The 23,591-nt window shown below is 41.7% G+C and overlaps 1 protein-coding gene and 1 pseudogene across 1 annotated transcript in view; one reads left to right on the plus strand and one right to left on the minus strand.

Moving 5' to 3' along the window:
- TMED10 (transmembrane p24 trafficking protein 10) overlaps positions 1-23,591 on the minus strand; it is a 44,481-nt gene that overhangs the window by 16,612 nt on the left and 4,278 nt on the right. Inside the window, exons 2-3 of the mRNA XM_029238036.1 lie at positions 8,538-8,649; positions 3,187-3,260 (exon numbers count right to left, since the gene is read on the minus strand). Of these exons, the coding sequence (XP_029093869.1) occupies positions 3,187-3,260; positions 8,538-8,649 (186 nt within the window). The remainder of the gene's footprint in view (positions 1-3,186; positions 3,261-8,537; positions 8,650-23,591) is intronic.
- On the plus strand, positions 18,891-20,138 carry LOC114904296 (annotated as a pseudogene).

Raw genomic sequence — 23,591 nt, forward strand, 5'->3', positions numbered from 1 at the left:
CCATACACAAAAATAATCTCAAAATGGATTAAAGACCTAAAAGTAAGACCAGACACTATAAAACTCTTAGAGGAAAACATAGGAAGAACACTCTTTGATATAAACCACAGCAAGGTCTTTTTTTGACCCACCTCCTAGAGTAATGCAAATAAAAACAAAAATAAACAAATGGGACCTAATGAAACTTAAAAGCTTTTGCACAGCAAAGGAAACCATAAACAAGACGAAAAGACAACCCTCAGAATGGCAGAAAATATGTGCAAATGAAACAAGGGACAAAGGATTAATCTCCAAAATATACAAATAGCTCATGGAGCTCAATATCAAAAAAACAAAGAATCAAATTAAAAAATGGGTGGAAGGGGCTTCCCTGGTGGCGCAGTGGTTGAGAATCTGCCTGCCAATGCAGGGGACACGGGTTCAGGCCCTGGTCCGGGAAGATTCCGCATGCCGCAGAGCAACTGGGCCCATGAGCCACAATTACTGAGCCTGCACGTCTGGAGCCTGTGCTCCGCAACAAGAAAGGCCGCGATAGTGAGAGGCCCGCACACCGCGATGAAGAGTGGCCCCCGCTTGCCACAACTATAGAAAGCCCTCACACAGAAACGAAGACCCAACACAGCCATAAATAAATAAATAAATAAATTTAAATGATATGGGCTTCTAAGAAGACCTCTGCTTAAAAAAAAAAAAGAAAAAGAAATGGGTGGAAGACCTAAATAGACATTTCACCAAAGAAGACATACAGATGGCCAAGAGGCACATGAAAAGATGCTCAACATCACTATTAGAGAAATGCAAATCAAAACTACAATGGGTTATCACCTCATAACAGTCAGAATGGCCAGCATCAAAAAATCTACAAACAATAAACGCTGGAAAGGGTGTGGTAAAAAGGGAACCCTCCTGCACTGTTGGTGGGAATGTAAATTGATACAACCACTATGGTGAACAGTATGGAGGTTTTTTAAAAAACTAAAAATAGAACTACCATATGGCCCAGCAATCCCACTACTGGGCATATACTAAGAAAAACATAATTCAAAAAGAGACATGTACCACAATGTTCGTTGCAGCACTATTTACAATAGCCAGGACATGGAAGCAATCTAAATGTGCACTGACAGATGAATGGATAAAGAAGATGTGGCACACATATACAATGGAATATTACTCAGCCATAAAAAGAAACGAAATTGAGTTATCTGTAGTGAGGTGGATGGACCTAGAGTCTGTCATACAGAGTGAAGTAAATCAGAAAGAGAAAAACAAATACCGTATGCTAACACATGTATAGGGAATCTAAAAAAAAATGGTACTAATGAACCTAGTGGCAGGGCAGGAATAAAGACGTAGACATAGAGAATGGACTTGAGGACATGGGGTGGAGGGGGAAGCTGGGGCGAAGTGAGAGTAGCATCAACATAAATACACTACCAAATGTAAAATAGCTAGTGGGAAGCAGTTGCACAGCACAGGAGATCAGCTCGGTGCTTTGTGATGACCTAGAGGGGTGGAATAGGGAGGGTGGGAGGGAGGCTCAAGAGGGTGGGGACGTGGGGATGTATGCATGCACGTGGCTGATTCAATTTGTTGTGTGACAGAGGCTAGCGCAGTATTGTGGAGCAGCTATACTCCAATAAAGATATATTAAAAAAATAATAAAAAAGTAAAATGCCATACGCTAGTGACGTCCACATCATACTATATGTAAACTCACAATAATACCATCTGTTTTAGAGAAAAACAAGCTATGTCTAATATGCAGTCTGAGGTTGAGAATATAGCAGCAGTACTCAAAAACTGAAAATCATTTTACCTATTCTTCTACCTCATGATAATACAACATTTTTCTTAGTGTTTTATACCGTACAACAGTGCTTTAACTTACATGATCTTATTTAGATATAATTAGGATTCTTGGATTTTTCAGTTTACTCTTAAGTTCATCAAACAAAGAAGCTCTTGCTTTATTTCTTTTACTTAAACTAGCCTGGAGACAGAAACAAGCAAATCAAAGTCTCCACTAGGAACTGTCTTCCATTCACAACTGCATCACTTGCTCCTGTTTATTCCCTACAAATAACTCAGTTTAGTTTTGTTCAGTTGAACACACACATGAACTAGGAAAAAAGAGGAAAGACCTGGAGAGCTGCAATCATTGTAGTACTACTTCCTGTCGTAGAACCAGCCAGTCGCTTCCAATCTTCCATTTTAGGATATTTCCCTTCCAAGTTCTGACCAAAGATAGAATAACTTCTCCTGTTCCAACATTCCTAGAAAATTCTCTTAAATCACTTAAAACAACTTTCCTTTGTTTATTCAGTTTACATTCTTCAAAAGCCATTTACATTTCCTGTACCCCACCTCTTCTTCATGCCTTCAGGTACTGCTGTAAAAAGACTGATCTCGGTACAAACACTCTTATCTTTCTGTAAAGATCAATCCTCCAGTCTTAAATAGTTCTTGTGGTTTTTCAAAGGTGCTCTTCATTTGAAGAACCATTTTGTGCTGCCCCCAGAATCTCTCACAATAATTGAGATTAAAAGGGCTTGGTCTCCCTTCCCCTAATTCTATGCACACTTCCACCTCCCTACCACCCAAATAAATGCCTATTTTTGTTCTCTACAATACTTCCTGTCAGCAAAACTGCTAGTCTCTTGCAGTTTTTTCTTCCATCTTGCTCTCTCTTTGAAATTATTTTAACTAAAAGCTACTTTTGATTATTGTGTTTCTCAAAGACAGCACAACTGTTCAAGTCTAAAACGGCACTGAATCTATGCCCTAGCTATATACATAGCTGTCAGTCGGGGAATAAAAGCCATAGGAATTTTTTTAAAAATCACTTTTCTTAACCTTGAACATTAACATAAATGAATTCCAGCTTTTAAAAATTATAAATATATATCTGGTTTCAGACGTCTCAAGAGCACTAATGGCATATGCTTGGGTTTTATCACACCAACATTTCTATGGGACAGTTGGTCCAGTCATTTGGCTGACAGCACAGCCAGAATTATTGTTCAAGGCTGTTAACATAACTTTTTATATCAAGCTGGTTATCACATGACTGCTGAGAAAACCACAGCCTCCTGGGCAAAGCACAGCCTGTTGGCCTGACTAGGTCACAGAAACCTCACAGAACAGCAAGCTACTGCCTCTACTGGCTGTTACAGCAGGACATACCTCTTCGTAATTTTTCGCCTCCACTCCATGCTTCATGTCTAGGATCACGAGTTGGTCAGGTATCCGCCCTGTTCCTGAGAAAGAAATCAAAGGATTCATTGTGCGGAATGTTTAAAATTCCGGGAAATCACCCACCCACCCTCCCTCTCCCTAAGCCCTACCCTCTCAATAGAGGGAAACAGCAGCAACTCCTCCCCCTACTCAGCTGCAGAAAATTCCTGGCTCTGGCTAAAAATCACAAGCATTCCAGACAAAGCCTCTATCTGTGTGGGGTGCCAGAAAGTGACAAGAACATGCTGCTGGCAAACATCTCTGAGGGAGCAGGACACAAGATACTGCAGCTGGTACTACAGAGGAACAGAACAGGGGAAGAGAAAACACACAGGCTCACTGGATTAGGAAATGAAAGTCACAACAGCATACAATTGAGTGGCATATAGACCAATAGGTAGAGGGCACCAACTTAGGCTGAAAAGGCACATTCCACATCTGAAAAGGCTGACCTGTGAAATTCTGAGAGAAGGATTACTCGGTATACGCTAAGCTTGAATTTACTTAATACAAATATGAGTACTGAAAAGTACACAGGATTTGTCTACTATTCCACTTATTTCAAACATTTTGGTCGATGTAAGGCCATTTCAATAGGTAAACAAAGTGTTATGGGACTATTCCCACAAAGCCTTTAGAAGAGCCCAAGAAGAAACTTAACAGTAAGAGTAAAATTCTCAGGGATACTTCTTACAAACAGAAAAGTCTATTTGGGATAGTAGGACCAACAGAGCAATGTTCATATTAGAAAAGATAATCTGATTCAGCTTGATCAAAAGGAATTCTACTCAGGCTTCCCTGGTGGCGCAGTGGTTGAGAGTCCACTGCGCCGGTCCGGGAAGATCCCACATGCCGCGGAGCGGCTGGGCCTGTGAGGCATGGCCGCTGAGCCTGCGCGTCCGGAGCCTGTGCTCTGCAATGGGAGAGGCCACAACAGTGAGAGGCCCACGTACCGCAAAAAAAAAAAAAAAGGAATTCTATTCTTACATCATCAAATAGGAGAAAGGGAAAGATTCAAAAGAGGCCCAGAAAACTGCTCAGTCTCAATCTCCTGGAATTCACCTGATTACTTGTATAATTAAAAACTGCCTGCATGAAATTAGGAGTTTTGGGAAATACTGCCAGTTAAGTATCATGGTTCCTGAGACCATAAGCCATAGAGAGTGGTACTGTACCCTGAGAAACACTGGAGATTTTCTGAAACGTCAATTCAAAAACTACTCATTAAGAACTCACAAGGCGCTAGAACAGAGATTGCAATCTCTGCCTTCAAATAATTCTATGGGCATCTAAGACATAAATATGCATACCAGCTACAGTAAAAATGCAAAGCATATAAAACTTGAAGGAAAAAACAAAAACGGTTCAGACAATCCCAGCTATGGAGCAAAGGTTAGAAGAGGGAAGAGATTAGTTGTGGACAGGCTTCACTTGAGAGGTAGCACCTGACGGCAGACAAAGTATCTGGACAGAAGGGAACACATGAACAAAGACAGCTATTGAAAGGATTGTGGCATGTTTAAAAGACAGTAAAGAAGTTCTTTTGGATAGACTAGAAAGATCAATTTGAAAGCTTATAAGACTGAATAGGTAGGATCAAGAAACTAAGCCAAGGACTTTCCTGGTGGCACAGTGGTTAAGAATACACCTGCCAATGCAGGGGACACCGGTTCGAGCCCTGGTCCGGGAAGATCCCACATGCCGCAGAGCAACTAAGCCCGTGCGCCCCGACTACTGAAGCCCGCATGCCTAGAGCCCATGCTCCGCAACAAAGAGAAGCCACCGCAATGAGAAGTCTGCACATGCAATAAAGGGTAGCCCCCGCCTGCTGCAACTAGAGAAAGCCCGCATGCAGCAATGGAAACCCAACGCAGCCAAAAATAAATAAATACATTTATTTAAAAAAAAAAAGAAAAAGAAAGAAACTAAGCCAAGTCACAGATACCTTCTGAGCATTAAACCAATTAGGTTTCCAAAACAAAAGAAAGCAAAACAAAAAGTGACACCCAGAGAGGTATCTTCTCCCAAATCTAATGTGCAATCCTGATCACAGCACTGCCTGTAAGAGATTCAATGCAAATATCTGCTTCTCCTTCCTCACTTAAAAAGTTGTGAAATCCAAGCAGCTCACAGCTCCGCCTGGTCGGAATGATCAAAATATTCTCTTCCTAACAGACTCTTCTCGCTACCTCTGTTTGCCACAGCACAGCTTTAGCATTATTCAAAGACGAATGAAACCACAAAACCACAGACCATCTGAGTCCAGACCATACAATTTCTTGCACAGAACAGCCAGCCCAGCCCCTTAATTGACATCATGGCCATAAAGGGTCTCCTTTGTAAAAACACCCTTTGAAATTTCTCTCTGCCTGACAAATAGACAGTCTTTTAAGGGTGCTCCAAAGACTACAAGGTATCAGGTCTTCACATCAGAATAAACAGCTGAATAAACACAAATGAAACTAGAAATTGAATGCTGGCTATAACGTGTGTGTGTACACATACATTTATACATATATACACACACATTTTTGAACTAGTTCCTAGGCATTTACATGCACAGCATCAGCATATAAGAAATTCAGAACAAAAGATAATCTCTGCCTTCAAAGAGTACAAAATTGGGAATGTAAGATATATACACGAGACACTTAAACAACACAAGGCTGTGTGTGTGAGATATATATATATTCAAATACTTAAATAAACAATCCAATCAGTAAGTGATGCACTATTCAGAGGAAGCCACACTGACCTCCTTGCTGTTTCTGAGACATGCTCAGCATCTTAAGGTGTTTGCTTTCTCTCCAAAGCCCTCATTACCATCTGACTTATTTTTTTTTAATAAATAAATAAATTTATGGCTGCACTGGGTCTTTGTTGCTGCACGCGGGCTTTTCTCTAGTTGCGGCAAGCGGGGGCTACTCTTTGTTGTGGTGTGCAAGGCTTCTCTTATTGCGGAGCATGGGCTCTAGGCGCACAGGCTTCAGCAGTTGTGGCTCGCGAGCTCTAGAGCACAGGCTCAGTAGTTGTGGCGCACAGGCTTAGTTGCTCCGCGGCATGTGGGAGCTTCCTGGACCAGGGATCGAACCTGTGTCTCCCGCATTGGCAGATGGATTCTTAACCACTGCGCCACCAGAGAAGCCCCCGTTTGACTTATATTTGTCTATTGTCTGCTTGCTCCAATGAAAATGTAAGCTCCACTGAGAACAGAGACTTCTGTTTTATTCACTGCTATATCCCCAACACCTAGAACAGTGATGGATGAATCAATCAATTGATTGAGATATCAAGCAGACTAGAACGGCTGAGGGATGCATTCTAAAAGAACTAAAGGTAGGGACTTCCCTTTGGTCCAGTGGGTAAGACTCCACACTCCCAATGCAGGGGGCCTGGGTTCGATCCCTGGTAGGGGAACTAGGTCCCACATGCATGCTGCACCTAAGAGTCCACATGCTGCAACTAAGAAGTCTGCATGCCACAACTAAACACGCCGCAACAAAGATCCCACGTGGGGCAACTAAGACTTGGCACAGCTGAAACAAACAAATAAATAAATATTAAAAAAGAAAAACAAAAAAATCCCAAAACTAAAGGTAAACCTATGTTCATATGGGAAGAGAGCATTCCAACAAATGAATAAATGTGACATGTTTAGAAGGCAGAGCAAACCAGAATGACTGGGGCCTGATGGGCAGAGGAAGATAAGGTTGGATGGAGCAAGAGTATAAAGACTATTAAAAGCCATGATGCCTAAAATCCCTTCTAGCTTGAAAATTTCATGATTCTGTGTTTCATTCTATAGAACAGGAATATTACTGCCACTACAAAGAAGGGAAAGCTTTTGAAAAAGGACTGACATAATGAAAGATGTGTTTTAGGAGATAAATCTGGTGGCAGTATTTGGATATATTAAAAGCAGGGCTATCAGTTAGAAGGCTAATGACATGATCCATGATTTGAAAGATTAGAGTTCAGATCTGTGTGGTGGCAGATACAGGAGGTATTTTGAAAGAAGTATCAGCATAACTTGATGACAGACTGGAAAAGACAAAAGTATGTAATTTAAAATATGTGAGCCCAAGTAACTGGAAGGATGGTGTTAATACTGATGAGTGAGGGGAACTAATTTGAAAGAGTAGGTCATGAATACAGTCTTAGATGTCTGAGTTTTGAGGTAAGAATAGCACAACCATGTGGAAATGTCTGGAATACTGTTGAGACATCCTGGAACTGGCAGGGGTGGGGGCAGGGAGAAGGGTTATCAGTCATGAAATCACTATTACAGTCTTTTAATTTTCTATTCTTAATCTATTATTCCATTTACTTCAGGCAAACTCCCTTAGCTTTTAGGCTAAACTGACCCACTTTAGATCAGGGGTCAATTTCTGGTTAACTGTGAAAAGCAGCTGGTTCTTTTGCTATTCCTGGGAATATGTTAGAGGTGTTGGCAAAGGTGCCTGCTTTTCTTCTAGGATCGTATGTTCTGAATATTCTATAAATGTAAAATTGCCAGGAGTCCTTTTGCTACCATACGGAGAAAGCCTGAGAATAAAGTCAAATGGAGGCAAAAAGAGGAAGCACTAAAAACAATGTAAGGTTCCAATGATACCGTTAAAACCCCAAGATACAGCCCTACCTGAAGTCAGTACCACACTGTAGACTTCCCTGTTGAGAGAGTCACATGGTCTTTCTCTTCTTCCTCTTTAAGCCAGTTTGAGTTACGTTTTTGTGTCCTGCAGCCCCAAAGGGTCCCAAGTAATATAACAGGTATAAATGCATACAGCTTTTAGAGTCTGGTGTCCTTGAAGCTGAAGAATAGGGAGTGAAAAAGTCCCCAACCACTGAGCACAGAAGCCATCAGGTAATCAATCAGCCTAAAAGTTACTAAGGACTCTTGGCCTTGAGATGCACAGAAGAAGCCACAGCAAGTTATCAGGACTAGGAAATAGCAAGTGCCCTGGAGATCGAAACTGCTTCTGATGATACCTTATTTGTCAGATAGACCCTACTTCTAATCCCAAAGAAAACATGTCACTAGCATATAAATGCACTATTTTCTAGCATCTATACCAAATTCAACTCTATCATTCAAGCCAAGTATATCACAGGATTCAAGAAATGCCTACTCCTGCACATGAAGAACTCTACCAATTCGCCAACTTTCACTTATATGTGTGTGCACTCCAGCAAATGTAGTTTTCATTTCCTCTTCTTGCCCAGACCAAGAGAGAAAGTTCATGCTCTAACCTGCTTAGAAGATGATGCTTAATTCAGGGAAAATACTCTGATTTACTTACCCTTGCTCTCAAAACACACTTCGAACATGTCATAATCTTCAGTGGTAAAGGCAAATTTCCCCTTGGTTGCATCCTCCTTGGAGTACAGAATATGGCCAGCAGAATCTGTAATCTAAAAGTAAAAAGTAAGTAAGAACAGGCAGCAAATAATACTCGGGAAGAGAACTTATAGAAATTGGAGAAATGGAAAGAAACACTGTCTATAAAAGACAGTCTAGGGCTTCCCTGGTGGCGCAGTGGTTAAGAATCTGCCTGCCAATGCAGGGGACACAGGTTCGAGCCCTGGTCCGGAAAAATCCCACATGCCGCAGAGCAACTAAGCTCGTGCGCCACAACTACTGAGCCTGCGCTCTAGAGCCCGCGAGCCACACTACTGAAGCCCACGTGCCACAACTACTGAAGTCCGTGCGCCTAGAGCTCATGCTCTGCAACGAGAGAAACCACAATGAGAAGCCCATGCATCGCAAAGAAGAGTAGCCTCCGCTCGCCGCAACTACAGAAAGCCCGTGCACAGCAAAGAAGACCCAACGCAGCCAAATAAATAACATAAATAAATTTATCAAAAAAAAAAAAAAGACAGTGTGTTATGATCACTATGGTCCAACCATTCCCAAAGACAGGAATTGGATTAGAAGGTGAAACCCAAATACAGCAAATTTCACACAGTTGATATAGTTGATATAAAGTGGGTTTATTAGCAAAAGTTCACTGTATAGAATGTAGATCAGTATCGTTTCCTAGAAAGGGAAAATGGAAGTGGATAATTACTGAAAGAATATACAAAAAGGAGAAAGATATATAAGAACACATTTCCTGTTTAAAACAAATCTTGACACACGGTTGGGGGGAGGGGTGGAGAGTGGAAATGGAGCACCTGACACAAGGAGTGAAGGAAAAGAAGGCGTGCTTGGAGGAAAAATCTGGCAGAGCTATTCCTGCAGATTTTATGTGGATTATGTCAATGGCTACAAGGGGTGGGGGAAGGCAGGGGGATAAACAAGAAATTACTCCTAAGAAAGACATCTTTGGCTTCCACAAATGATAATTCCTGTCTTCCAGGTTGCTGCCTCTAGTTTTCCAAATTTAAACCGCTCCATTCCTACAGAATGGCCTGTAAGCACAGACGAAGCGGCATATATTGGTAAGTGAACGGTCGCATATAAAGCAAGGGCTTGACACAGTAATATGACAGACCGGGTCTCAGGCTTCTTTTCTAGAGTACATGGTTGTCTTGGCAGAAGGCACATTTCATGACCTAAGACAGGAAGCTACTTGAAATGTAGAACACAAAAATAGTGGATTCATTATATTAAACTGGACGTTCTAATGCTGTTTGTAAAACAAGATTCAATTATAGATGAGATTTTAAATATGAAAATTGAATAGTATACATATAAACCTATATATTTAAAGCACTTTAATAACACTAGTTATTTCTGAGTAGTGAGATTTCTTTATAATTTTTTTTTCTACAAAGGCATGTATCACTTATGGTCAGAAATAAAGTTATTTCAGTTTTGTGAAGAAAAACATAACGAAAGAATAGTTACCACTGATAGACAAATTTGAAATGATGGGTTAATAAAAAAGGTTTTATGGCACATCTAAATTCCTTAAGAGTAACAGCAGTAATATTAACCAAGTATCTTCTGCCATGAATGATATTGATCATTCATTAATTTGTCAAACATTTAAGATGCCTGGATCTGCACTGGTCACTGGAGAAATAGGATGTGGAAGATGGTTCCCATCTTCGAAGGGCTTAAGAGTATAAATAGGAGAAGAATAAGAAATGAGACAACTTCGCTGCAGTGTGGAGAGTGCGTCTGTGCCATGGGATTATGGAGGGTCACAGAGTGTATCGTGGAGGAGGTGACACAGGAGCTGAGTCATGAAGGATGAGTTGCAATCAAGGGAAGAATAGGAGTAAAGACATTCAGGGTAGAAGAGACAGCAAATACGAAGGCTTAGGTCCAGAAAAACAAAACAGAACAAAAACATGGTATCATCATAACACTAATAGCTAATATTTATTAAGCACTTACTAAATGCTGAGTATTGTGCCAACGCCTTTATATGCACTTTTTACTTGATCTTCACTATAACCCTACAGGTAAGAAGTATTTTTTCTCCCATGTTCCACAGGAGGAAACTGAGGCACAGAGAAGTTAAGTGGCTGGAGAGATACTAGCCAGATCATGTAGAACTACAACATCATGCTAAGGAGTTTATTGCGCACCAAGTGGAAAAGGCAATGAAGAATTTGAAACCAGAGTGATGCGATTCAACTTGAAGTTTAGAAAGGTAAATCTGATAACACTGTGAAGACAGACTCAAGAGGGACAATACTAGAGACAAGAAGATGTGTTAGGACACTAACCCAGTACTCCAGGTTAGAGATGATGAAGGCTTTGTGTATGGAGAGAAGGGGCCACATCTGAGGAATTTCAAAAATGGAGAAAAAAAATAAATTAAAATAAATAAATAAATAAATAAAATAAAAACGGAGAGCCCAGGGACTTCCCTGGTGGTCCAGTGGGTAAGACTCTGCGCCCCTAATGCAGGGGGCCCGGGTTTGATCCCTGGTCGGGGAACTAGATCCCGCATGCATACTGCAACGAAGATCCCGCACGCCTCAACTAAGACCCGGCGCAAGCTAAATAACTAAATAAATACTTAAAAACAAACAAACAAAAAAACCGGAGAGCCCACAGGACAAGACCAAAAAGTGAATGCCCACAAAGACCAAGCAAGCAGCATACACTGAGTCTAACGGGCCAGCACAAGTCCACGGGGTGTGGTGAACAATGTGGCAGACAGGAGACAGGCCGGTCTCAAGGGAGAAACCAATTACTACCATGGCATGCCAGCTTTTCAGACAATCTAATTCTCCAAAAGAACCTAAACATTTTAACTGTTATTTGAAATCTCCTAGTTTTTAAATCCTCACAACCAATCCCAACATTTGAAAAACTATCTCAAGGCCAAACAAAAAATGTCTATAGGGGCTTCCCTGGTGGCGCAATGGTTGAGAGTCCGCCTGCCGATGCAGGGGACACGGGTTCGTGCCCCAGTCTGGGAGGATCCCACATGCCGCGGAGCGGCTGGGCCCGTGAGTCATGGCCGCTGAGCCTGCGCGTCCGGAGCCTGTGCTCTGCAACAGGAGAGGCCACAGCAGTGAGAGGCCTGCGTACTGCAAAAAAAAAAATGTCTATAGAAACAACTTCTGGGCCACCGATATCTGACCTCTGCATAGGACAGGAAGAAAGCTGGCTAAAATCACACAAAAGAACTGTTGGGCAGCACTGAGGTGAGAGCTGAGATCAGGGACCATGGATTTCTAGTGGCCGCACCTAGCAGCCAGGATGCAGGAGCAAAGAAAAGTATTATATGATTTAGGTCTGGGGTCTACACCTGAGTGGTGTGGAAGGATACGGGGATTAAGGAATTATGTTATAAACTTTACCTACATAGTCTTTAATCCTCACAACAATCCAAGAGAGGCCAGTCTTATTATCCCCATTTTACTGAGGCAGAAACTTCGTAATTTGTTCATTATCACAGAGCTAATAAATTGTGTAGGTAGATTTGAAGACAGGGTCTAAAACCTATGCTCTTTCCACATTCCATGTTGCAGCCCCACAGCAGGAATGGCTGAAGGAAGTGGAATGCACAGAAGCCAAGAAAGACTAACAGAATCTGATGGATTCTTTGGGTTGGTGCAAGTCAGAGAGTCTGAGAGTCCTCTTGAGTGGGACATGGCACTGTTCAGTCTGCATTCTCCACCTTAGAGGGATTAGCAGGCAGCCACAAGGTAGAGGCCTTGAAGTCAGCAATAAATAAACAATCTGCATGGGAATATTTAGCCCTGAAAATTCCTAAAGGCCTCTTGTTCATGTGATACTTCTCCTGAATTATCAACTAAAAGAAAAAGCCAAACAAAGGACAATTCAACTTAATCAGACTTACAAGACTTGGCATAAATTTGCCCAACCAGGTTATTTCCTAGAAGAACAGCTTATGATCTCTTTGCATTCTCCTAAGATTTTTTTTTTAATACATGTGCCCTAGAATACTTTTATTTATTTTTTATTTTAAATTTATTTATTTATTTTTATATTTTTTAATTTTTTGGCTGTGTTGGGTCTTTGTTTCTGTGTGAGGGCTTTCTCTAGTTGTGGCAAGCAGGGGCCACTCTTCATTATGGTGCGCGGGCCTCTCACTATGGTGGCCTCTCTTGTTGCGGAGCACAGGCTCCAGACGCACAGGCTCAGTAGTTGTGGCTCATGGGCCTAGTTGCTCCGCGGCATGTGGGATCTTCCCAGACCAGGGCTCGAACCTGTGTCCCCTGCATTGGCAGGCAGATTCTCAACCACTGAGCCACCAGGGAAGCCCCTCTCCTAAGATTTTAAAAGGGTTCTTCAAAAATAATTATTTAAGGACAGGAGCCTCTTTAGATGACAAATGATCCTAGGTACAGGTCAGAAAACTCTTATTAAGCAGTGGCAAAAATCCTTCATTGAGTACTCTGCAAAATGAATTAAGAAGTCTGCCATGTTTTTCTGAAAGACTCGAATACAATCCACACTTCCAACTGGTTCTCGGAAGGAGTAAAAATTGTTTAAATTGTCTTCTTCTACACTGTACTGAGGAACTATAGTCATGGTAGAACCACTTGCATTGCTGGTTCTTTCTATGACATCTGAAAATGTATTAAAGACGCAAATATTTTACAAGAGGCTGAAGGCAAAACACCCATCACTGCCTATACCATTTATCAGCATGAAATTTACCTCCTGGAAATAGTGTGTGATAATGATCACATTTCCATCAGTGTCTCCAAATTTCTATACTCCCTATGACCTTCAGATGACACAACTATATAAGGGTATCTATCCAGACATCTGGAAATCCAGACAGGCAACTTGACAATTTAACCTTCATGTTAGGCTCTTATAGACTGTTGGGGATTCTAACAGATCCCAGAATTTTTCTGAAAATCAGTAGGTTTCCCACGTAGTTCATAACTTTGCAGTTATTAAGGAGCCAAGCCACTGACCTTAAAAAAGAAAGAAAAGGGCTTCCCTGGTGGCGCAGTGGTTGAGAGTCCGTCTGCCGATGCAGGGGACACGGGTTCTTGCTTCGCAACAGGAGAGGCCACAACAGTGAGAGGTCCGCGTACCGCAAAAAAAAAAAAAAAAAAAAACTGGGCAAATCTCAGTGACTAGCCAGAGCCGGCAAAGTCTAATAGGCCAAAATAATGGTTTTAAATTTCTTTAATTAAAATGTTCTGATTACAGATCACTTTAAAAGATCATCTGGTTTCTCAAAAATTAAGAGATTTTATTTTTTCTTCTTAAATTCTACTAGAGAACCATCTTGGTAATATGATAACTGCCACTTTCACCTACTATAACAGCAAACCCTTAAAGGATTCCCCCTTAACAATAAAAACATAAAACTTACTGTAAAGTTCTTAACCAAAGGTAATATCAAGGCATAAAATTTGCCCATGTGACATCAAGGAATAGGAATAAAGATTTCTTTCTAGATAACACCTTCTGAAGAAAAGCAAACCAAAGTTCACAACTTACAAAGTAGGGAAGAAAGTGTTAATTGTATATATATGCACAGTAGCTGATGTCAAGAATATGTGAATACTCACACCAAAACCATCAAATAAGTGAGAATACAGGTCCACTGGGAAAACAAGACTTATTTAGAATTGGATTTTCTTGGACGATTCTAGGCAGTGGCCAGAGAAAACAGGTTCTTGAGCAGTTCTTCTGCTCCTGAAGCCTGCCCCCCTTCCTTGACCACACATTCAAGATAATACCCTGCCTACTTCAAAAGGATCTTTAAGTAGCTTAGGCCCAAACACTAGGCAAATAAAGCAATTAGGAATTAAGGAATACAGTTCACCTGGAGGAAGAAACTAATAGGCACTATCAAGAACCTGAACTAAGCAAATGGTATGTGCATAATAAATTTGGCTCTCAGTTTTCTGGAAGCCGAGACTAAGAGAGAAACAAGTTGGGTTACACATCATTTGTTTTCTGCTGAAAGCTCACAAACTTATCTTCAGAGATAATTTTCCTGGAACTAAACAAGAACAGTTTATCAGGAAGGTTCTTGTGAAAGGACTGTGACCAATATTAGACTCTCCACTTTCAACCACAGCCTTGCTAAAGATAGAAATACAATTCAGATGGATGCTTTTAGTGACCCTCCATAACAATCTGCATGACCTAATAACGCAGAGGTGGGACCTGAAGGAACTGGATGAACGCTCGCGAACCGCGGGCCTCTGCTCTTTAGCACCACTTCTCTCCCCATCCTAGCTCCTCTTGCTGCTCAGGGAATTCTCAGCCTTACCCTAAAGTTGCAAGAAGGCTGGGGCTACTTTTGGCCACTTGCTGCTACCACAAGTGTGTTTGAAAAAAAAAAAAAAGTGTCAGGAAAAGATACCTTAAAAATAATACTACCCATCCAGATCTTGGTTTCTAATACCATTCTCCAATAAAAGGGAACCAGGGCTCCTTGGAGAAATGGCTGACCCCAGGACTGGAACAAGAAATACACAAGATGAGCCTGGGGCATCTTGTAGTGCCAGAAAGTAAAGAAGCGCTGGAAAACAAAACAAGACAAAAAACAACAGGGGTTTGTCAAAGGGACACAGGAGCCAAATGAAAGAGCTCCCAAAGGCCAAAGCTGTAACAATTTGAGCAACAAAATAAAGCAGTATTGGATTGTAATTCAATATATAAATACCCAGGAATCCATAATGATATAAATGATTAAACAAGCAAACAAACAAACAAGCTGGGAGAGAAGAAGAAAATCTCCCATGCAGAACACTCTCAGATAATTTATGAAATTTTAGAAAAAGCACCCTCAAGGAGGTCAAGCATACTCCCCACTCAAGTATGGGCTGCACATAGTGACTTCCTTCCAAAGAGCACAGCATAGAAAGGGGGGGGGAGAGTAACTTTACAGTGGACAAACCTGACAAACACTACCTCTGCCAGATGATCAAGGTCAATATAACAGTGATAATTCATGTTGACAATATGCTCCCTTGGCATGATATGATGAAAATGACCCTTTACCTTTGTGGTCTTCCTCCCCAAAACCCTTAATTCCAGTTTCATCATGAGGAAAACATCAGATGAATACCAATAGAGGGGTATCCTACAAAATACTTGACCAGTACTCCTCAAAACTCAAACGGCTGTCAAAAACAAGGAATATCTGAGAAACTGTCATAATCTAGAGGAGCCCAAAGAAATACGACTAAATGTAATATATCCAGGATGGTATCCTGGGACAGGAAAAAAGGACATTAGGTAAAAACTAAGGGAATCTGAATAAAGTATAGACTTTAGTTAATAATAATGTATAAATACTTGTTCATTGTGACAGACAAAATGTATCATACTAACATAAGATATTAACAATAGGGGAAACTGGCTGTGGGGTATATGGGAACTGTATTATCTTCACTGTTCTTCTGTAAATCTAAAACTGTTCTAAGATAAAAAGCTTATGTAAAAAAATGCTATTCAGAAAGATGAAGTCAAACACGTACATACACACGCACACGCACACATATACACATACACCTCCAGATTCTCAAGAAATTTATAATCAAAGCCAAGCAAGTAAATAAACATTTTCATATACTTTTTATGTTGTAAATACAAATAGTTAATTTGGACAAGTCTATACCTCCCCTTATAAAATGACATATGATCTACGGGGGAGGTGGGAAGTCTGTGTATTTCTAATGGCACAGGTCACACATTGCTTTCATTTGCTGAATCAGCTCCATACCCCACCAGTCCAAGAATATGTTAAAAACCAAAAGCCAAATCCACGTCTTTCCGGGTGTGCTACCATAGCAGCAGAGGTCAATCAGCTTGCAGCTTTAGTGAAACTCTGAAGATGTAATTTCCTTCACACAGGCTCCTACCTGCACTCTGTCTTCCTCAGGTTTATGACCAATCTGGGGTATAATACTGAGTATACAATGTGTACATATTATTTTAAGGCTAACCATAAACCTTGTAACTCCTGAATGACTAACTCAGGAATTCAGAAACAGCCAAGTCCCTTGGAGAAGCTCTATACATTGAACAAAAATGAACCAAAACAGAAACACCTACCCTTTTCTCCTTTTGAGAGATAGTACAGCATAGTAGTTAGACTGAAGGTTCTAGAGTCAGGCCTCAGGTTGGTGTTCAAATCACAGCTGGGCCACTTGGTAGCTGTAAGGCCTTGGATATGTTCCTTAACCTCTCTGTGCCTCATATGTAAAATAAGAACAAGAGTATGTACTTTACAAGGTTATTGTGAAAATTAAATTTAATAAAGGTAAAGTGCCTAGAACAGTGTTTGGCAGCTGGCAAGCACTCAGTAAGTGTAATTATTAGCATTGTCGTTGTTACTGTTAGCATTTTTTGCTATTATGGTAACTGCTTGTTAGTGATAACTCAGAACTCCACAAACAATTAGGTCACTAACCATACTTTCAATCTAAAAGTGCTAATAGATGGCAAACTAGATAAAGGGGTCTGCATCGACTAAACCCAGGGGTGACTAGGGCCTAAATGGTTGTTGCATGGAGACAGGAAAAGACAGACAGGTAAACCTCAAGGAAGCAGCAGTAAGATTTAGAAACTGAAGAGATACAAAATGCCTAACAAAGCAGGTATTCAACGAATCATTTTAGCTGCTAACAGGGGATTGAAAGAAATACCAGATGACTTCAGCAATTCCTGCAAGTGTTTTACCCAATAAGTAATAAACTACATGAAGGACCCAATAACATTAAGTGTGGGGAGAGGAGAAGAGAGGACTGTGGGTGCATATATAATGATCAGGGGTTGTGGGTCTATACGCTTCAGTTGGTAATAGTTCACAGTGAATCTTAAACTGTGGCGTCCAATCAGAAAGAACACCAAATCACTGAAGATGCTGTAGTTTTACACTAGAAAAATAGCATCAGAAATACTTGCAAGAGACTACCACAAGTACTACACACTAAGAACATGGACGACTCTGTCAGCCCAGAAGCTATATTTAATGGGCATGTCTGATCTTTCAAACAAGAGCAAGTACCAAGTCTACCAACAGCACCTCTGAAATCAAAGGATCACATCTAGATTTTACCCAGAACAAAGTCAAACTTAGAAAGGCCATAAGCAGCATTTAGCAACACTAAATTCTTTCAAATTTCCAACACAATTCAGCAATGGCAGAGCACAGCACAGAAGTAGTTTAAGAAGGCTTATAGAAGTACTGAAAACTAGACATTTAAGATTTCCAGGTACTGGTATGATAAAGGATAGATGCTCTCCTCCTGCTTCTATCAGCATTTATGACATTAACTCAACATAGGCAATACGTCATACTTGACTGGGGGGGTGGGAATTGGGGGGTTGCGGGGGTGGGCGGGGGGAGAAAGCTGGAGAAAGAGAGGGAGGAAGGGAGGGGAATGAGAAGGAAAGACCAGTTGCTGCCCTAACAATACTGCTGCGGGGGTGAAGCCAGATCAAATGTTTTTTTTCATACTGTTCCAAAGTTATTTACGGTAAAACCTCCAGCGTGACCCTTTCAGGCACAAACAAAGCCTTGTTCTTTCTTAACAACTAGTCCCTTGATTTCCCACACGTTGTGTTGAACAATGAGGTTGGGGGCACAGAATAAAGCAGATGACATCAATCTCCCTCAAGTCGGAGGCTTGTTTCAGAGCCCGAATTCTGGTCTGTGGCCAGCTGGCTGATTTCACAGAGGGCTCTACTGTCCAGGATGCCAGGCTGCGTATGCATTTGGGGGCCATGGCTCAGGATCAACCACCAGTTAGCAATTCACACAAGAAACAACACAGAAGTCACTGCACCTCACTAGATTACCTTTATAAATCTGTTCCCTTTTCCTAGAAACTAGGCTCAGTCTTCAGAAGTCATCATAAAGATATGTGTAGCAATTTCAAATTCTAAGCAGCCCCCTTTTCTAGACCAGTTGAAAAGAGAGAAGGCTGGGGACAATTGTTGAACAAGAGAAATTTAAATGAAGTAACAGAGGCAGGTTCAGTCATTTGCCAGTCTGCCAGGGGCCAGGGGCGTGGGCTGTGCCATGGGCTCCAGTTCCCTCCCCTTTTCCCTCTAAGGATCCATAAGGAGACTGTCTATGCATGGCCCTACGGCCAGCAGATGGCTCAGTCTGGCCTCAGAGAGTCCTCCGGAAGGAGCCTGTAACCCCATCTGCACTTGTCCTCATGAGTCGCTCCAACGCCCAGCCCACAGGTGCCCCTGTCCAGAAGGTGGTGGAGAACAGCAGTGGGACCCCACGCTTCTCAATGCGTTCCTTCCCAATTGACGACTTTGAGACTGGGAGTCCTCTGGGCAAAGGCAAGTTTGGAAATGTGTACTGGGCTTGGGAGAAGAAAAGCCATTTCATCGTGGTGCTCCAAGTCCTCTTCAAGTCTCAGGTAGAGAAGGAGGGTGTGGAGCACCAGCTGCACAGGGAGACTGAAATCCAGGCCCATCCGCAGCATCCCAACATCTTGCGTCTCTACAGCTACTTCTATGACTGGCAAGGATCTCCTTGATTCTGGAGTATGCCCTCCCGGTGGGAGCTCTACAAGAACATGCAGAAGAGCTGTACTTTTTTTTTTTTTTTTTTTTTTGCGGTATGCGGGCCTCTCACTGTTGTGGCCTCTCCCATTGCGGAGCACAGGCTCTGGACGCGCAGGCTCAGCGGCCATGGCTCACGAGCCCAGCCGCTCCGCGGCATGTGGGATCCTCCCAGACCGGGGCACGAACCCGCGTCTCCTGCATTGGCAGGACTCCCAACCACGGCGCCACCAGGGAAGCCCCCAGAGCTGCACTTTTGACGAGCAGTGTACAGCCACGACCATGGAGGAGCTGGCAGATGCTCTGATATACTGCCACGGGAAGAAGGTGATTCACAGAGACATAAAGCCAGAGAATCTGCTCTTGGGGCTCCACGGAGAGCCGAAGGTTGCCGACTTCGGCTGGTCTGTGCACGCCCCCTCCCTGAGGAGGAAGACAATGTGTGGCACTCTGGACTACATGCCCCCAGAGATGATTGAGGGGCGCATGCACAACAAAAAGGTGGATCTGTGGTGCATCAGAGTGTTCTGCTATGAGCTGCTGGTGGGAAACCCCCCCTTCGAGAGTGCTTCCCACAACGAGATGCATCGGTGCATCGTCAAGGTGGACCTGAGGTTCCCCCCTGCCATGCCTGCAGGAGCCCAGGAGCTCATCTACAAGCTGCTCAAGCATAAACCCTCAGAACGCCTACCGCTGGCCCAGGTCTCAGCCCACCCTTGGGTCCAGGCCCACTCTCGGAGGGTGCTGTTTCCCTCTGCCCTTCAGTCTGTCCCCTGAACTGTCCCTGTCATTTTCTCAGTTGTGTCTGTATGTCTGCATATGTGTAGTTAGGAGGAGGGGATCCTGGCCTGTTCCCACATCTATCTTCTACCTCCTCTTTATTTAATAAACGCTGAAGCTTTTTGTACTAAATAAATAAAGTAACATATTGTTTAACTTTTACGGAGAAGGAAACACAGAGTCAGGTTTTAATTTAAAGCTAGAAATCTGTATATAATACAAAAATAAACTAGATTTTAATATTATTAAATTTTAATGTACCAATTAGCCTTCTGTACTAAACCATCTATTTATTGACCTGTTTCTAACCCACTGGACAACAGTCACATCAAATGTAAATTTGAAAAAGACATATTTTTCCTAACAGGAAAAGATCAGCCCTCAGTACAGACAACAGTAATCATGAGCTGAAGTGTAACTGTTCCAAGTAAAATCAATTAAAGCTATAATATAGGGACTTCCCTGGTGGCACAGTGGTTAAGAATCCACCTGCCAATACAGGGGACATGGGTTCAATCCCTGGTCTGGGAATATCCCACATGCCACAGAGCAACAAAGCCTGTGCACCACAACTACTGAGCCTGCGCTCTAGAGCCCGCGAGCCACAACTACTGAGCCTGTGTGCCACAACTACTGAAGCCCACGCGCCTAGAGGCCGTGCTCCACAACGAGAAGCTACCACAATGAGAAGCCCGCTCGCCGCAACTAAAGAAAGCCCGCGTGCAGCAACAAAGACCCAGTGCAGCCAAAAATAAGTAAATAAATTTATATTTAATAAAAAGCTATAGCATACACACACACACACACAAACACTCTTTTCATACAGCTTTTAGTGTGAAAAAATGTTATAAGCCAATGGTTTCCCAACTGCCAAGATCCTTCTTGATAATTTTTATGCTTAAATTGTGATAAGCGTACGACTCAAGGCTGAACTCTCCAAATGATCTTGTTTGGCTTTCTCATCTGTAAGCTAGTTGGGAAACACGGGGACCATAACTGAGTGTAATATCCAAATAAAAGATAATCTCATTTAGCAAAATGAATTATTAATAGCAACAGCACTCTTGAAAAATGACAATGAAAATAAACCTTAGACCAATAAGATTATTTGGAAGAGGTTAAAAAAAGTATAAGTGATCTAAATTACCAGTAGGCTTTTCTTTCCTTTCCAGTGATGATTATGACATCTCCTCACAATTGCTTTCTCTCTTTCTGTATTTCCAAAACATAAATCACCCTTAGGCAATAACTAACTCATCTCATCCCCTAAAATTAATTCATCCTCCAATTTTCACCATTAACAAGCATTCTAAATAATAAATGGTACTGGAATCTATTAAATTATTATGGTATCATCTAGTCTTTCTGAAAATGTGGTTTTCAATTCACAGATTCTGAGTCCCTACAACGGGCTTTTATTATGGACCTGAAGTAATGAGGAAATGTCTACATTCACTATGAATGATGAGTTGGTACTTCCTGCTTCAATTCTGTGCAGCAGTCTTTAAATCTGAAACTATTTAGCCTGGTTTAGCCTCATTTTATGAAATGAGTAGGGAAGGGATAACCTCAATTGGAAATCTTAACACAAAGCACATCCCAACATGGGCCTGAAGGAGAAATCTTTGTGGAAAGAGTCCCACCCATCATTTCAATCCATTTCTCTCTCTATTCAGAAAGGCCTTCGCTGGCCACTCAAATACTTTACCCCATTAATCACGCCTTACCACCTACTGCTTGATTTTTCATTATAGTACTTATCACTACCTGACATTGTGTGTATTTTTTTTAACTTGTATTTTGTCTTTGTTCTCCACTAGAGCTCAAGGACCTTGTCTGCAATTCATTGTTATAACCCCAGCTATGTCTGGCATATACTAAGTATTAAATAAATATTTATTGAATGAATGTGAGAATCACAAAAACTCAGAATTCTTCTCATTAAAATATTCTTTATCTGGTCACTGCAATGACATAGGGTGGGGGAGTCAGATAAGCAATTCAATTTTCATTCACTAGACAGGAAAGAAGAGTACCAACATCTATGGCCCACCACAATGGGCCCTGAACAATTAAAGAATCCACCTCCATTAGCCCTTCTAACAATTCTATGAAGTCTATCATCCCCATCTTACATATAAGAGACCCAAAGAGAAAGGTTAAGTAATTCCCCTAAGACCATACACCCTTTAAATGGTGGAGCTGATGGGATCTGAACCCAAATCTGTCTGACTCCAGGTGCAGGCTCAATAAGACTAAGATATTTAACTCAGTTGTACAACAATGCCTACGTAGTATATTAAACCGAAGACACAAAGATGAATAAGACAGCAAGGAGTTCACAAAGTAAGCTGTGTCAAACAGGATGTAATGGAAGCACACAAGAGGGGTGTACAGGCAAAGACTGGTCCAGGTTAAGAGAACACTGTGTTCAAAGAACTGCAAGGTATTCAGAACAGCTAGGGGCAGGAGGAGAGAGGTGAAGAGGAAGGAAGAGGTAAATATCAGAGATGAGGCTAGGACAGTGTCAATTCATTTGTTCATTCATTCCTTAAGTTGAAGTCCTACTATGTACCAGGCACTGTATTAGACACAGGCATTTCAATGATGATTGAGACACAGCCTCTGCTCAAGGAGCTTAAAGTCTACCTGAGGAGATGGGTAAATACAAAACTACAACACAGTGTGATACATGATAACACTGATGTATTCACTGGACATTAAGGAGCTCCTTGACAGGAAGATGATGAACGAGACAGGTCTATCAAGCCACTACACTCACAAAGATCCTTCTAAGAGAGACTGCCTCAATTAGAGCAATAACTAAATGCCAAGCCCAGCTGGCCAAGTTTTGCACTTCAGAAAGTGTCCAGTTCTCCAAACCTCAACCCAGACCACAGCTGCTTAAACCAGGGGTGGATATATGACCAAAGAGAAGATAAGCAACAGGCTGTTCAGAGACTTAGACATAAAAAAGGAGCTGAACCAATGAGATCCTTGCACTCTGGAGTCACACCTCAGAAGCTGAAATGATGCATAGAGAGAATCCTTGAGGCAGAGTCTGGGCCACGAGTGGTCAAAATTTAAGACAAAGCAGAACGACGTGGACAGAGGCTATGAAAAAAGGTTGCAAACTATGCTAAGGAGTGGGATCAAACCACAGATAGGTCTGTGGCCTGCACAATATATTAAACTGTTAAAAATGACACCCAACTTAACGGTCTCTAAAATACCATTTCTCACAAAAAGGAACCACAACTTCTTGGAGGAATAGCTGCATCCAGGTCAGGGGTTTGACATACAAAAGATGAGCCTTCGGCACCTAGTTGTTCCACACAACAGGGCAGCTATCAAAGTCTAATAGGATTGTGTCAAAAGGATACAGGAGCCAAAGAGACAAGTGAGCACAGAGAACGAATGCAAATGACTAAAACAATGACTCCAAAAATTGAAATAAGCAACCATAAAAAATGATCTCAGTATAATACTTAAAACAACAAAAACAACCTTCTTCAGACTACACTGGAAATGACAAGGGCAACTTCCTTACTCTGAAAACTGTCAATAAGAAGGAATAAACTCTGCACTTACCCCGACTTTCCTTCCTGAATTATAAATTTTAGGGTAACCAAATGGC

This window comes from Monodon monoceros, unplaced genomic scaffold, assembly GCF_005190385.1.
Source record: "Monodon monoceros isolate NGI ecotype Baffin Bay Population unplaced genomic scaffold, NGI_Narwhal_1 Super_Scaffold_21, whole genome shotgun sequence".
Taxonomy (NCBI): Eukaryota; Metazoa; Chordata; class Mammalia; order Artiodactyla; family Monodontidae; genus Monodon; species Monodon monoceros.